Source organism: Ctenocephalides felis, unplaced genomic scaffold, assembly GCF_003426905.1.
Source record: "Ctenocephalides felis isolate EL2017-DRISC unplaced genomic scaffold, ASM342690v1 CF-g0.4_SCAFFOLD_03571, whole genome shotgun sequence".
Taxonomy (NCBI): domain Eukaryota; kingdom Metazoa; phylum Arthropoda; class Insecta; order Siphonaptera; family Pulicidae; genus Ctenocephalides; species Ctenocephalides felis.
Genome location: NW_020539725.1, coordinates 48,173,932 through 48,187,551, shown reverse-complemented (window position 1 = coordinate 48,187,551; position 13,620 = coordinate 48,173,932). Strand labels below are relative to the sequence as shown.

Below are 13,620 nucleotides of genomic sequence, written 5' to 3'. Positions count from 1 at the left end.
TATAAAATTTGCATATCCCAAAAACAATAATGCATGTTATGAATTACTCTAATGCACTAAATTGTATAATATCAACATTAAATCTGTGGTACTTATAAAAATTTTTTCACAATTTTACTAACCTAACAATTTCACAAATAGTAACTGTGTAATATATGTGTTATCTGTAAAACTAGTTAGAAACAATTTTTTCATTGAACAAAGGCTAAGACTATAATCGAAACGTATGGATTTTAGAATACATTTTAAAAAAAATTTCATGTTTTAATAATGTTATTAAATTAAATTAATACCGGCCATTTTTCAAATTTTCTACTCTCACTCACAATCATACATACTAAAAACCCTGAATCTCGCGTTGATGAAATAAGTTTGAACAAAATTCAAACAATTGGATAAATACAGAAACATTATAAAAATACTATTTTAAAATACATTTTGCAAAAATTCACGCTTTTTAATAATGTTATGTCCTATTATTAAATTCTTATTAGAAATATCAACATCACATTCCTAGCTATACAATATTTTGTATACAATTTTTGTGTAAAATTGGAAGAAAACCTGGCATTTTTCAAATTTTTCTCTTCTCACTCACAATCATACACACTAAAAACCTTGAAATTTGCGTTGATAAAAGAAGATTAATCAAACTTCCAAAAAATAGGATAAATACAGAAACTTCATAAAAATACTATTTTAAAATACATTTTTACAACATCACATTCCTAACTATGCAATATTTTGTATACAATCGTGTGTAAAATTTGTAACAAAACAAACTGCCATTTTTCACATTTTTCTACTCTCACTCACAATCATACATACTAAAAACCCTGAAACTCGCGTTAATGAAAGAAGTTTGATTATTAAACTTCCAAAAATAGGATAAATACAGAAACATTATAAAAATACTATTTTAAAATACATTTTTGCAAAAATTCACGCTTTTAATAATGTTATGTCCTTATTAAATTCTTATTAGAAATATCAACATCACATTCCTAGCTATACAATATTTGTATACAATTTTTGTGTAAAATTTGGAAAGAAACAACCTGGCATTTTTCAAATTTTTCTCTTCTCACTCACAATCATACACACTAAAACCTTGAAATTTGCGTTGATAAAAGAAGATTAATCAAACTTCCAAAAATAGGATAAATACAGAAACATCATAAAAATACTATTTTAAAATATATTTTTACAAAAATTCATATGTTTTTAATAATGTTATGTCCGATTATTAAACTCTTAATAGAAATATCAACATCACATTCCTAACTATAATATTTTGTATACAATTTTTGTGTAAAATTTGGAACGAAACAACTTGTCATTTTTCAAATCTTTCTACTCTTACTCACAATCATACATACTAAAAGCCCTGAAATTCGCGTTGATAATAAAAGATAAAAGAGGTTTAATCAAACTTCCAAAAATAGGATAAACACATAAGCATCATAAAATTACAATGTATAATTACACAATATTTAAATTTTATTAATCTAAAATCAACTTACACTCTGTAGTCCATCATGACTTTCGACATGTTTGCGGAGTACTACTGACTTATCCAACAGATTTCTTCAGATTAATAATCTAGCAAAAACTGCACGGTATGTATTATTTTAAACTCATTAACCGCAAAACACAAAACAATGTACATTATCGTCTTTGAGTGTACAAGGAAATACTATATTTTTAATACGTTAGGAAACAAAGTGCTGAAGGTACTGTATAAAAAACAATTATTAGTAACAAACGTTTTAAAATCACTCACAAATCGAATAAACTTAAGTGTAATAAGCATGAATCATAAATTCACTTGATAGTGAAAAACAACATAGCAAGCAAATCAAATTAAGCAGCATTGGAAGAAAAGAAATAAATAAATTTCATGTGAAGTTTTACCAAATGCTATATAAAAATCTTAAAACTTATTAATACGGCAGACAGGAAAGTTCAATTACTAAGTCAGACTTATCAAGCACAGCGTGTGTCACTAAGCACTTTTGCGCAACTACAATAAAATGCAACTAATGAACATATATTCGACATACACAAATATTATTATTTTTATTAAATCACTTTTATATAAAACGCGATTAGAAAAAAACAAACTTCTTTACTATAAATATAAGTGATCATTGATTTCGCATAGGCGCATGTACAGAATTAATTCGATAATATAGTCTGCGACGTAACGCTGCCTTGCACCAACTAAGCGAAAACTCAGGGGGTCGAATATTACCAACGGGGCGCATGCGCTTTTTCAGTTTTATATTAATGTATGTACTTGGCAAACACACATAGACGATACCCCATGTATTAATTTTGAATCTAATAATAATACAATAAACGAAAAATTCAAGTAAAGACACAGACATGTCTCCATTTATAATCAACCCTTAACGGATCATGAGCGCCGCGATACTTATACTAATTCGCTCCAATATATTGCGCCAAATTTGTTTTTTCAATTTTATCACAATTTCTGTTGCTATCTTTGTATGTATAGGGCTCGCCCGTAGGTAAGCGGTTAAGAGCGACGAGACTTGTTTCAGAGGTCCCGGGTTCGATACCCACTTAGAGCAGCCTGTTGTCAGGCAGCAGTAGTGACAACGATTTTCACTTGGAATATAGATAGCAATATGTTTCCAATTGAAAATAGCCCTTGCCCGGCATTGCTGCACAATAAAAAGTCAGCCCTATTAGATTAATTCTAATAACATAAAAATCATCAAATATGGATGGATTAACCATTGGGTTACCATCTAAAAAAAATACGAAGAAAGGAGAAGTTTCAGCCAACAGCTTATAGGACGTAAGGTTCTGATTGCTGTTAAAAATATATAAAAAAAAATCTTTGTATGTACCAAAATAAGTATAGTAAAGATTTGTAAGTTACTTAAAAAAGATTTAAGTAAGTTACTTTTTAACTTCCCGTAGGGTAAGTAAGAAATCGAAAATGACAATTTTTATTATATATCTGTACGTTTCAGAAGTTTCTGAACAATTTGGCATACCTTAGAAAATGGATGATGATGTGCGTGTGTGTGTGCGGATACAAATTTTGTCGACGATTTCGCGAACACGAATCAACCGACTTGAATAATCAAAAAAAAAAAATCGATTCCTACTGATAAGGAGGCGTGCTGATTAGTTTTTGGCAAAGGCAGGTCTAGCCGTTTCGGAGATACGAGGCAAAAAGTGCCAAAAATGCTTTTTCAGTTTTTGAGATAACGGAGCGTCCGATTCAATTAATTCAAAAAACATTTTACTTGTATTGACGAAATGAACAACTGATAGAGGCACGTCCAGTGTCTTCGGAGATCCAATAAAAAAAGTATCAAATAATGCCATTTGACGGTCAAAAATGAACATTAGACATATGTACATCGTATTATCAGGTATTTTGGACTCCAACCAGCATGCAGCGCAATTGCTTAAAAAAATATTCAAAATTAAAAAAAAAAACAAAATATAAAAAAAATTAAATTTTTCAAAAATTTCAAAATGTCTCAAAAATCTAATTTTGTCAAAAGTTTTTTTTTTGTTAATAAAATTAATAATTTATTTATCACGATGCCACGCACCACTAATTTTTTTTTGAACAGCTGCAAGTAAACTCAAAATCTACCAAGTGGAAATATAAATAGTGGAAGTACGGGCAAAATGCCATGGTGTTTTGTTTTTAATGACATTATAACTAGTCTTCATCATCAGTCTTTTAATTAAATAGGGATTTAATATCATATTTATTTAAGAAACACAGCAACTAATTACAAAAACCATATTGGCCAAATAGTACCGACAAATGACATTTAGGTAAGAAACATACTAAAATTCTATTTTTTAAGAAGGCCGTTCACAAATAAATCGTTTAGCCCTTTTTGGGGCATTATGAATGTGCCCAAAGGAACAAATTATACATGGCAACCGGTGTTAAAAGACAATCTTTGGCATCGAATGAACTACCCTGTAGTTATTGCTAAGAAGCACACTTTTCATGTTATCCGAAACTGAACAAAAATGCATAAATTATCAAAATTCCACCAAACACCTTATCATTGTAAAAAATTAATCAAAATTACTAATACTGAAATAAGTTCATCGATCTTGACAGAAATAATTTTAAATAATATTAAATAAAACCCCAATTACAACTGATTACTGCGACAAACTGTTACAATGACGCTCAACATCTGACAAGATTGTGATTATAACTTTCGTTATACATCACAGAACCGTTACGAAAATTAGCCAGTTTTTAAATAATGCCACTGAGTCATTTTGTCCATATATACCATTTTGTCCAAATATACCATTTTATCCGCATTCCCCTACTAAATACTTATAATTTTTTAAAACTTTCAAATAATTAGTCGTCATTTTTCACTATCAAAAGATTTAACTTTGGTTATTAAATTTAATTTATTTTTTTTCATTCAGAACCCTATGATTGATTTTGTTAATTCTTTTTACAAAGACAAATTAGGTATAATAATAAAAAGTCTCTTCACTAATTTTTTATTATTAAAATATTTTTCACAATTCAAAAATTTCACAATTAGTGATCAGAACAAAAATTGAAGGAAATTATGAATTGAAAAAAATTGGTATAAGAAAAAAAAGTAGTTTTTCAAAATAAATTCTAATATATTAAAAAATGAGTAATAAGAATAAATTTCGCTAAAAATCTCCTAAAATCAACATGTGCCACATGAATCATCTTCTATATCACAACATGATTGTATGTAACGAATGTAGAAATATTATGACCATGAGAGTTAAAATTGAAAGTGAAACTATTTTATGTTAAAGTAAATAATAAATACAGACATAACATTGAAGTGAATGAAGTTTTGATAATATTTTGTTATATTAATTGTTATCCTTCAACACACACGTATTAAAGCAAATTGATAAAATAAAACGATAGCCTTAAATTGTATATATTTCTAGAATTGATGTATTAAAAATAATTTTAAGATTAAAATTGATGTCAGAAAAGAAATTAAAAGACAAAACTCAATCATATAAATGTAGAGAAGTCCAGGATCAATCAAATTCAAAATCGAATAAAACATTTTGGATTATATTGTTATACCCAACCTTTTTATACGACACAAATATCCTTGAGAAAATGTCGAAGATTCTAGAGACCACGAGCAAAAACCAGTCAGATCATATTAACAAAATATAATAATAGTTTAACTTTTAAATGATCATCATAACTACTTGCAAATAACATTAATAATATGAATGAATATCCACAAGTCGTACGCCTTAGGAATGGACCATTAGATTTCTACCCTAACATAATTTTATTAAATTTATATGGTTATTAAAGAGCCCAAACCACTAGGTTAGAACTTTACGCATTTTTAAACTATTTGGCATTGATAATTCGCTATAAAATTGAAAAATGTGTTATAAATATCTGGTGTTTTCAAATATTATCAGTCGTCAACTAACAATGCACCATATGCGATATAAATAATAATATCGACATCGACATATAGTTACATAGTTTGTGGCACGAAAAATGTGAAATATAAAATGTTATCTGAAGCGAAACGCTTCAAGTCACGGATCGACATTTACGTCTGTACTTATGGAATAAAAAATAATAATATACACCAAATATATACCAATGTGCATATACGAATAAATCGAATACATTGATATATATATATATATATATATATATATATATATATATATATAATGGGTGGTCCTTATTATCGGCATTTTCGAATTTCTTTGCTCCCAAGGGCTAAAATGCTTCCAAATTGATAAAAAAATATATAAGTTTTATCTCTTAATGTTGTTTTTAGATAGTGCGCAATTAAATCAAAGTTGTGTATAAAAATAGCATGAAAATTTCTTAAAAAATTTTGAAAATGTTTTTTAGGTATAACTTAGCGAACAAATAAATGAGTTTTATTCAAAACTCAACGCTCTACAAAATAAATTATAAAAAACGTGTTTTGTAAAACGTCGAATTTTCTATAAAAGTTGACGCGAATTTTCACTTTTAATTCATTTGTCGCTAAGTTATACCCAAAAAACATTTTTCAAATTTTTGAAAATTTTTCCATACGAAGCTTTGATTGAATTGCGCACTATCTAAAAGTTAATATTAAGAGCTAAAACTTTTAGAGAATTTTTTTATCAATTTGGAAGCATAGGGGCTTACCCTAAGAGCAATAAAATTTGAAAATGTCCATATTATTATGTATATAAAACATTTCGACACGTGATGTGTGACATCATCTACTTGACTTTATTTTCCATTGTTAATAAGCATCTTTATGGTTATTATTATTATTAGTAATATGTTAAAGTTTAATTTTTTGTAAACTATGTATGTGTGGAGTTGTAATGATTATGATAATATATTTATTAGAAAACTCCCAACATAATAAAAAATATAAATTTATTAACTGTAAAAATATTTCGATATCAAAATTATACATGACATGTCCCATTGTTTTTTACAAATAAAAACCAGCCTGCTTGATATCGCCACACACTCCCTGCCCAGTGTTGATCTCACAGTTTCAAAAAAAAATACAGGGAAACACGTTATAAAAATGTGGTGGCAAAGCAGATTATAGCAGACCAGTGTTGTAATACTGGTCAATTACAAATTTCCATGTTTCGTCAGCAGATCCACCGTATGTGGTGATTTGACCTGCCATCAACTCCCATATTCTGCATAATGTTCTCGATCTAATGGGTATTAGTTTATATCAGAATAACTTAATGTTTAGAATGCATAATTTATGGGTACAGTTTCCATTTCTGCAAGCGTTGCATTCGTATCTGATGAGTTCCGATCAGAGAAAGAAGTTGGCTCTTTATCCAATCAGGATCATTGGTTTCTTTGACATAAGAGTCCAAAATTGTGGAATCCAATAAATTATGTCAAATTTTGTTTTGATTCGTCGTTGTCACCGATAATGGGGAGGTAGCATTATAAGACGATTTGTTGAGTTAACAGAGAAAGAGAGGTTGAATTGCATTCCAATGAAAAGTTCAGGCTCCAAATTATTTTTTCTGTCAGCAATAAACACTGAGGTCTGGGTATACCAAATGAGTAACCTCGGAAGTCTGATCCAGATAGTAAGTGCGTTAACTATGATGGATTGGACTGGACATACCTTATAGGTCGTCACTGAAGACCAGTGATTATGGTGCTGCGTCAAAATCATTTTTTCTTAAATCTTCGAAAAATAAAACTCCTTTATCTTCATCTCCATCGTCGTGAGTCACCAATGTGGGAGTTGTAATGATTATGATAATATATTTAATTAGAAACTCCCAACATAATAAAAAAATATAAATTTATTAACTGTAAAAATATTTCGATATCAAAATTATACATGACATGTCCCATTGTTTTTTACAAATAAAAACCAGCCTGCTTGATATCGCCACATATGTATTTTAAGTTTTTATTTATGTCCTGGTTTAACAGGCTAAATGATGACACACATCAAACGTTGAAACTTTTAATCAATAAAGAATATTTCTCTATCAACCTTTGTTTAATTCAACAAATGGACTGCAAATTATTTTAAATATTTTTCAACATCAAAGAAACAATCAAGATATCTCCATTTACCAATAATTAGCTACATGATGCGACCACTAATGAACGTAAAATACCAACGATGAAATCCTTATTTTGAAATTTTATATAGTAATTGTTTCTGGAAATAACTTTCAAACTTAACACAAGCCTTTGACATACAACTACAACGATTTGAAATCCCAGGAATAAAAAATCCCCAATGTTATTATTTTTAATAATATTGGCGTAGGAATTCAAACAAAACTTGAATCACATTAGTTCCAAGGAATGTAATAAATCAGATAAAAGCAAATTATAGATAACTTCTTTTAAGATCTATTTTTTATATTTATTTTTCAGTCCAGAGTTAAAATATTACCATTACTGAAGCTTTGAAATTTGTACCAAAACATCATGAAAGATTATTCAAAAACTCTTACACTAGATCATGGGTTATATATTTATCTACAAAGGCTTGTACTTCCATTAACCTTTTGGCAAAGATTATAAAATAATAAATTTGTGCTACATAACTGGATGCAAATGCTCCCTTTATACTCATTTGTACTAAATTTAGAATAACAGTAGAAATTGCTATCAAAACTAGCATATAAACTAAATTATACAAGTAGATTGTGAGTAGATATTATATGTGCAGTATGTACAAATTTAAAATGTAAGATAAAAATAAAATATATATAGTTATTTACATAGATGTTTATACTCATTTTTAACGCGATCACCAACTATTAAACGGATATCGTTTAAACGGTATTTAATTTTTCAAAGTCGGTTTAAGATTTTTATGCAAAAACGAGGACAAAAAATATGGAATTTCGTCTTGTAAGTCCTTATCAAGATTTTTTTTTAGGAAACATCGTCAAAAGGTAAAATTTTAACTAACAAACACAAACATATGTTTTCACTTTTGGTGCCAAACGATTCACAATGATTTGGAACGTCGAGAACTCATAATATAGGAAAATAAGATTAAACAACAAATCGTTAACATAAATATCTTCTCTGGGAAGTTAAAACTTATTGAAACAAGTAATTTTTAATCATTATGGTAAACATGAAAAATATATTACCAAACAAAAGAACTAAGTTAAAACCAAATTATTGTCTGGCAAGTACATTATTAAAAGTCACTCTCATAAGCTAACAACAAATACGACTTTCACGAATCGTAAGTCAGCAATTTTAACGAAGACCATTTTCTAAATAATTATTACAATATATTTACAAACAAAAAAATCAATTTATAAGAAAATCATGATAGAACAGCTCTTATTCGATTTTGCATGATTAAATTACTTTGTTACATTTTAATTATAAGTTTGTGCAATTCTTCGGTGTAGAAATCGGTGTCGCAACAACAAACATCAACAAGTAATCACGTTTAAATTTAATAAACAAACTAATCGGTTTAATTCATATAAAGGACAAACTTTTATAATAAGAACATACATGAACATATTTAAACAACAATAAAGTTACCGCATCTAGTAGAAAAAAAATGTGCGCAATGAGTCATGAGCGAAATGACGTATGGACTGCTAATTTGAGTCAAATGAATGATAAATTACCAATTCGTAGAAGAATTACTAATTTTTTTCCATTAAAATATCAATATAAAAATTATACATTATAAAATAACTACGGTGCATATAAAAATGACAAAAACTTACGTGTTGATCAACTGCACAATGATAATCAATTTATGAGTGCACAATAACCATTTGTAAACAGTATAAAATCACTTGATTTAATCACAAATGCAGTATATTATGTCTGCAAGTTTCGATGAATATCACAACAATTACGAGAGATTACTTTTACGTTACTTTTACGAGCAAGTACATTTGACATACAGCCAATATGGCCTCCTGTGTTTCATATTAATATTGCCATAGTCGAACAAATTTCTGATCACATGTCGACATAGGAATTTTGTTCGCAAATACTTTTAATTAATTATTAATAAGTTTCACAATTCTACAATTTAAATTTAAATATTTCTAAACTAAATGTTAAATCCCAAATTTTGCAAAAAATCAAACATTATTATCAAATTGTGGCATATAGCTACATCTATTATTGAAAAGTTTAAGCATTATCCATCACCCTATTGTTTTGCAGTGATGGCCAACCTAACTTAATCAGTCGCCGCCCACATTTGTATGATTCTGCTTAAAATATTATTTATTATGCTCTTGGGCTAATAAAATTTATCTTTTAACATATCAATAAACATGACACAAGTTTCTATGTTTGATAGATAATGTAATTCAATAAGTAGTATGATGCAAAGCTTGATTATCCCTGCTCTATAATCTGTCAAACTTTATCAATATGACTTTGCCTATATGATGCATTTCTCTCTTCTTAAAACTAATGCATTTCTCAATGTGATATATTGATTTCTTGTTTTTTAATAGTCAGGAACTTGTACACAAATATGGAAAAAGCTTTAGACGAAGTAATGGATGATATGTGAGTTAGGTTATTTTTGACAAACTATTTAAAATCTTTCATTAAACTGAAATTTTCTTCTTTTCTAATTCGTTTTCACTTAATTGCCTCATAACTTGAAAACTGATTCAGGATGCCTCACTCCCTTCACATACCAATTATACATATTTTGTATCTACATTTTCTTTTATTCTTCATATATAAATATATATTTTTTTCAATATAGATTATCCAGACCAAATGTCACAGGATGCTTATTTGCTGATCAACAAGGACTATGTCTTGGATGTAATATATTTTCATCTCAATTATTAAATTATTTTCATATTTATATTAAGAATTGTGTTTTGTAGCTAGGGGCAAAGTTAGTCCATCCACCACAGGATTTGTTGTAGCATTATCAGATTTATCGTGCAAAATACAGCCAAATGAAAAACCTCCAATAATACATTTGGAAGCAGATAACAGGTATAAGTTCATAACATTATACAAGAATATTACTATTACAATAAAACTTAATTCAACTTTGTGGTTTTACTAGGCAATGTATAATACAGAAACAGGAGAACATAACAACAGCAATTTTTAAAAGAATCTAATCGTGATAAATGGTAAAAACAAAATAATCATATAAAACATTAAAACTTAAAAAAATATTAGACACACAATGTATAATTATTAAAAATGTTAATGAATGAAAAATGGTTTTAATTATTATATTCTCTATTTCAATTTCTTTTTGAGAATTTTTTCATATCCTGCATGTATTAAACTTTTATTCTCATATCCCCAGACTAAAGATTTATAGCAAAACAAATCATTCCTATAATAATATGAAATAACAACTGCCCAGGAATGAGTTTTTCCTGCAATATAAAAATACGCTTTTGCCACATGTTTTAAAAATATTTATAATATTAGTTACCTCTGATATTTTAAGTATAACTCCGAATACTATCAAGCATGTCAAAAACTTTGCTCCAGGAAATATTCTGTATAATGGATTTTGTTTTACGTCTTATACCTATCCGCAATGAGTGTATGCTATGGCAAATTCGTACAAACATATTGAGACAATTTGCAAGAATAAATCCAACTGGACCAAATAAATATGTAAACACATACGACATTGTAAGGAAAGATACAGAAAATCCTAGCAAGTAATAGTTATATCTGAAAATAAATATGTATTATATATTTTTCTATATGTTATTATTATTAAGATTTATTCACTCAACAGATTATTAATAGAATACTAATAATGAATATCATTATGTACTCATTAGTAAATCTGTGTGACACTTACTTGTCTAGTTGTTTGGATGTCATTGTTGCAAAACTATAACATTCAGTAACGCCATTTACTGCAAGCAACACGATAGCTAAACAATGACATCGAAGCAGTAATATTGGCAATCCGCCTTCAACAAAATCAGCACCACCATATAATAATAATAATGAAGCAGCATAGCTCTGGCCATATACCAAGACCAGCAAACCAATGGAAGATACTACTTTGCACAACTGGGTAAGTACTTCTGTTGACTCTGTAACTTTTATCTAAATAATATAAATATTAAACCTCATAATATAATTATTTAGTTCAATTCAATTTTACAAAATTTCTTTACCTTATCTTGCATGCTCAACTTGTCATCTCTATTAACCATTTGAGTGAAATAAAAGTAACCACCTTCTATAGGTTTGAAAATAATCTTAAATAAAAAATATTATTTTTATTATTAATAACAAATAAAATTTAATTTGTGTTAGGAACAACTAAAATGCAATTAATGTTCTATGATAAATCCTATGCATTATGTACCTTGCTGTGATACTGCCTAAATTATTCACAATATCATAAGTTGCTTGATCACTGAAAGACAAAACTGGGCTAATAGACATCACATATTTTTCACCTTCTGTAAGAATTTGTTTACTATACATTGTTTTGCAAAACTTCCTGTTAGAATTAATAAATCCTTATTGAAGATTGAACCCTAGAAAATTAACATGAATACAATTATTAAAATATACAATAATATTTGAAAGAAAAAAAGATAATACCTCATTATCCAAAGTGCCAGTAAAAATTGAGCTACAGATGCAAATGGAAAATCATCCATATTTTCAAAATATTTATCTAATTGTGGATTATTTAGTGACTCATTCTTCTTTTTAATTAATCGATATTGTTTCATTTCTTTGTGTACCAATTAAAATACGAAAGATAGCAAAGCAATAAAATTACTGCACACAGTACTTGGGCAATTGAGAATGCATATAAAGCATTTCCTTATTGTGTAATACAATGCAAATAAATATTATTGTTCTCAGCCCAATACTTATATTTCACACACAATCTGTAATAAATATCCTTAAGATTTCAAAATGTTATGCAATCAATTTTATAGAATATAAAATAATATTGAAATTAAAAAGAACCCTAATAAATGTTTAAAATAATAAATTAATACCTTAAGTTTGACAACAAAAGCAAATATTTGGCCTGTTAAAAGCAAAGGCTGTGCTGAAAGTTCAATTATACATGAAATAACAATAGCATAGCATGCCATAACATATTGGCTTGCCAATTCATCTTCAACGGGCGGTAGAATATAATCCATATATACAAAAAAAATATGCTCAAAACCATACAAACAGGTACTCTGAAATTAATAATAAAATTATTTATTCATTTTACGAAACTTAATTAAATAATACATTACCTGACTTACTTACGTAAGCCATATTTGATTAATTAACTGTGGCCATTTTCTGTTATTAACATTACTTATACAAGACCTTAAGAACGGCTCTCGACTTAGAAAAAGCAATGTACTCTCTAATAGCAAGAGTCTTACATTCATTATCCCCAAGATATGTCTTCCTACATATCGTAGTATAAAAGCATTTGTGGCAAAAGTGAGACATCGAAAAGCAATCTGCAAAATAACTTATAATAATGAATTTTTAATAAATACTTGACTTTTACGTAAATGACTTGTTAATTATTGTTTGAAAGTTAACATAATATAAATTTAGAGAGGTATTAGTTAATTTTCAATAAAGATTATGTATTCAACATAAATAACATAATTATATTGGTTCCTATGTATATAGAATTCTTTGTAATTTATACACATATATGATTTATTAAAAAAATATTAAGCATTATAAAACATGTTTCTACAGTATTAAATTCTTGGCGATAAGTATCTCTTTTATTACCATTACATTTTGCTATTGATATTTGAAATATTTATTTATATAGAAAACGGGATCAATGTTTGATCATGACACAACAAGACGCAATTAAATTTAGTTCTAGAACTTCTACTTACCTGAACAATAATTGTAAAAGATGCATTTTCAAGACTACTTTTCAATATGTTACGAGACATTGCAAATAATATCGTATTTTTGAAATAATTATAAATAATCTGATATATTAATAAGAAATCGCTATATTATATTGTATATTCAAGTATTATCCTTGAAAAACATTTTAAAATCATAGAGAAAACGATATTTATTTAAAAATTGCACATAACTATTCG

General features: G+C 27.7%; 1 protein-coding gene and 1 pseudogene across 1 annotated transcript; one reads left to right on the top strand and one right to left on the bottom strand.

Moving 5' to 3' along the window:
- Positions 1-9,985: 9,985 nt before the first annotated feature.
- On the top strand, positions 9,986-10,705 carry LOC113386971 (ragulator complex protein LAMTOR5 homolog). The gene is made up of 4 exons (XM_026624729.1): positions 9,986-10,081; positions 10,287-10,348; positions 10,414-10,528; positions 10,602-10,705. Exons 1-4 carry the CDS (start codon positions 10,047-10,049, stop codon positions 10,657-10,659), a joined length of 270 nt encoding a protein of 89 aa, XP_026480514.1. The 5' UTR covers positions 9,986-10,046; the 3' UTR covers positions 10,660-10,705.
- Positions 10,706-10,995: 290 nt separating this feature from the next.
- On the bottom strand, positions 10,996-13,499 carry LOC113386177 (annotated as a pseudogene).
- Between the last annotated feature and the right edge of the window lie 121 nt (positions 13,500-13,620).

What these genes read in the sequence shown, in the direction of transcription:
- LOC113386971 (XM_026624729.1), top strand. Translation starts at nt 10,047, where the DNA reads ATGGAAAAAGCTTTAGACGAAGTAATGGATGATAT. An exon ending in GACGAAGTAATGGATGATAT is followed by an intron (nt 10,082 to 10,286) that starts GTGAGTTAGGTT and finishes TTTTCAATATAG; the next exon opens with ATTATCCAGACCAAATGTCA. An exon ending in CATTTGGAAGCAGATAACAG is followed by an intron (nt 10,529 to 10,601) that starts GTATAAGTTCAT and finishes TGGTTTTACTAG; the next exon opens with GCAATGTATAATACAGAAAC.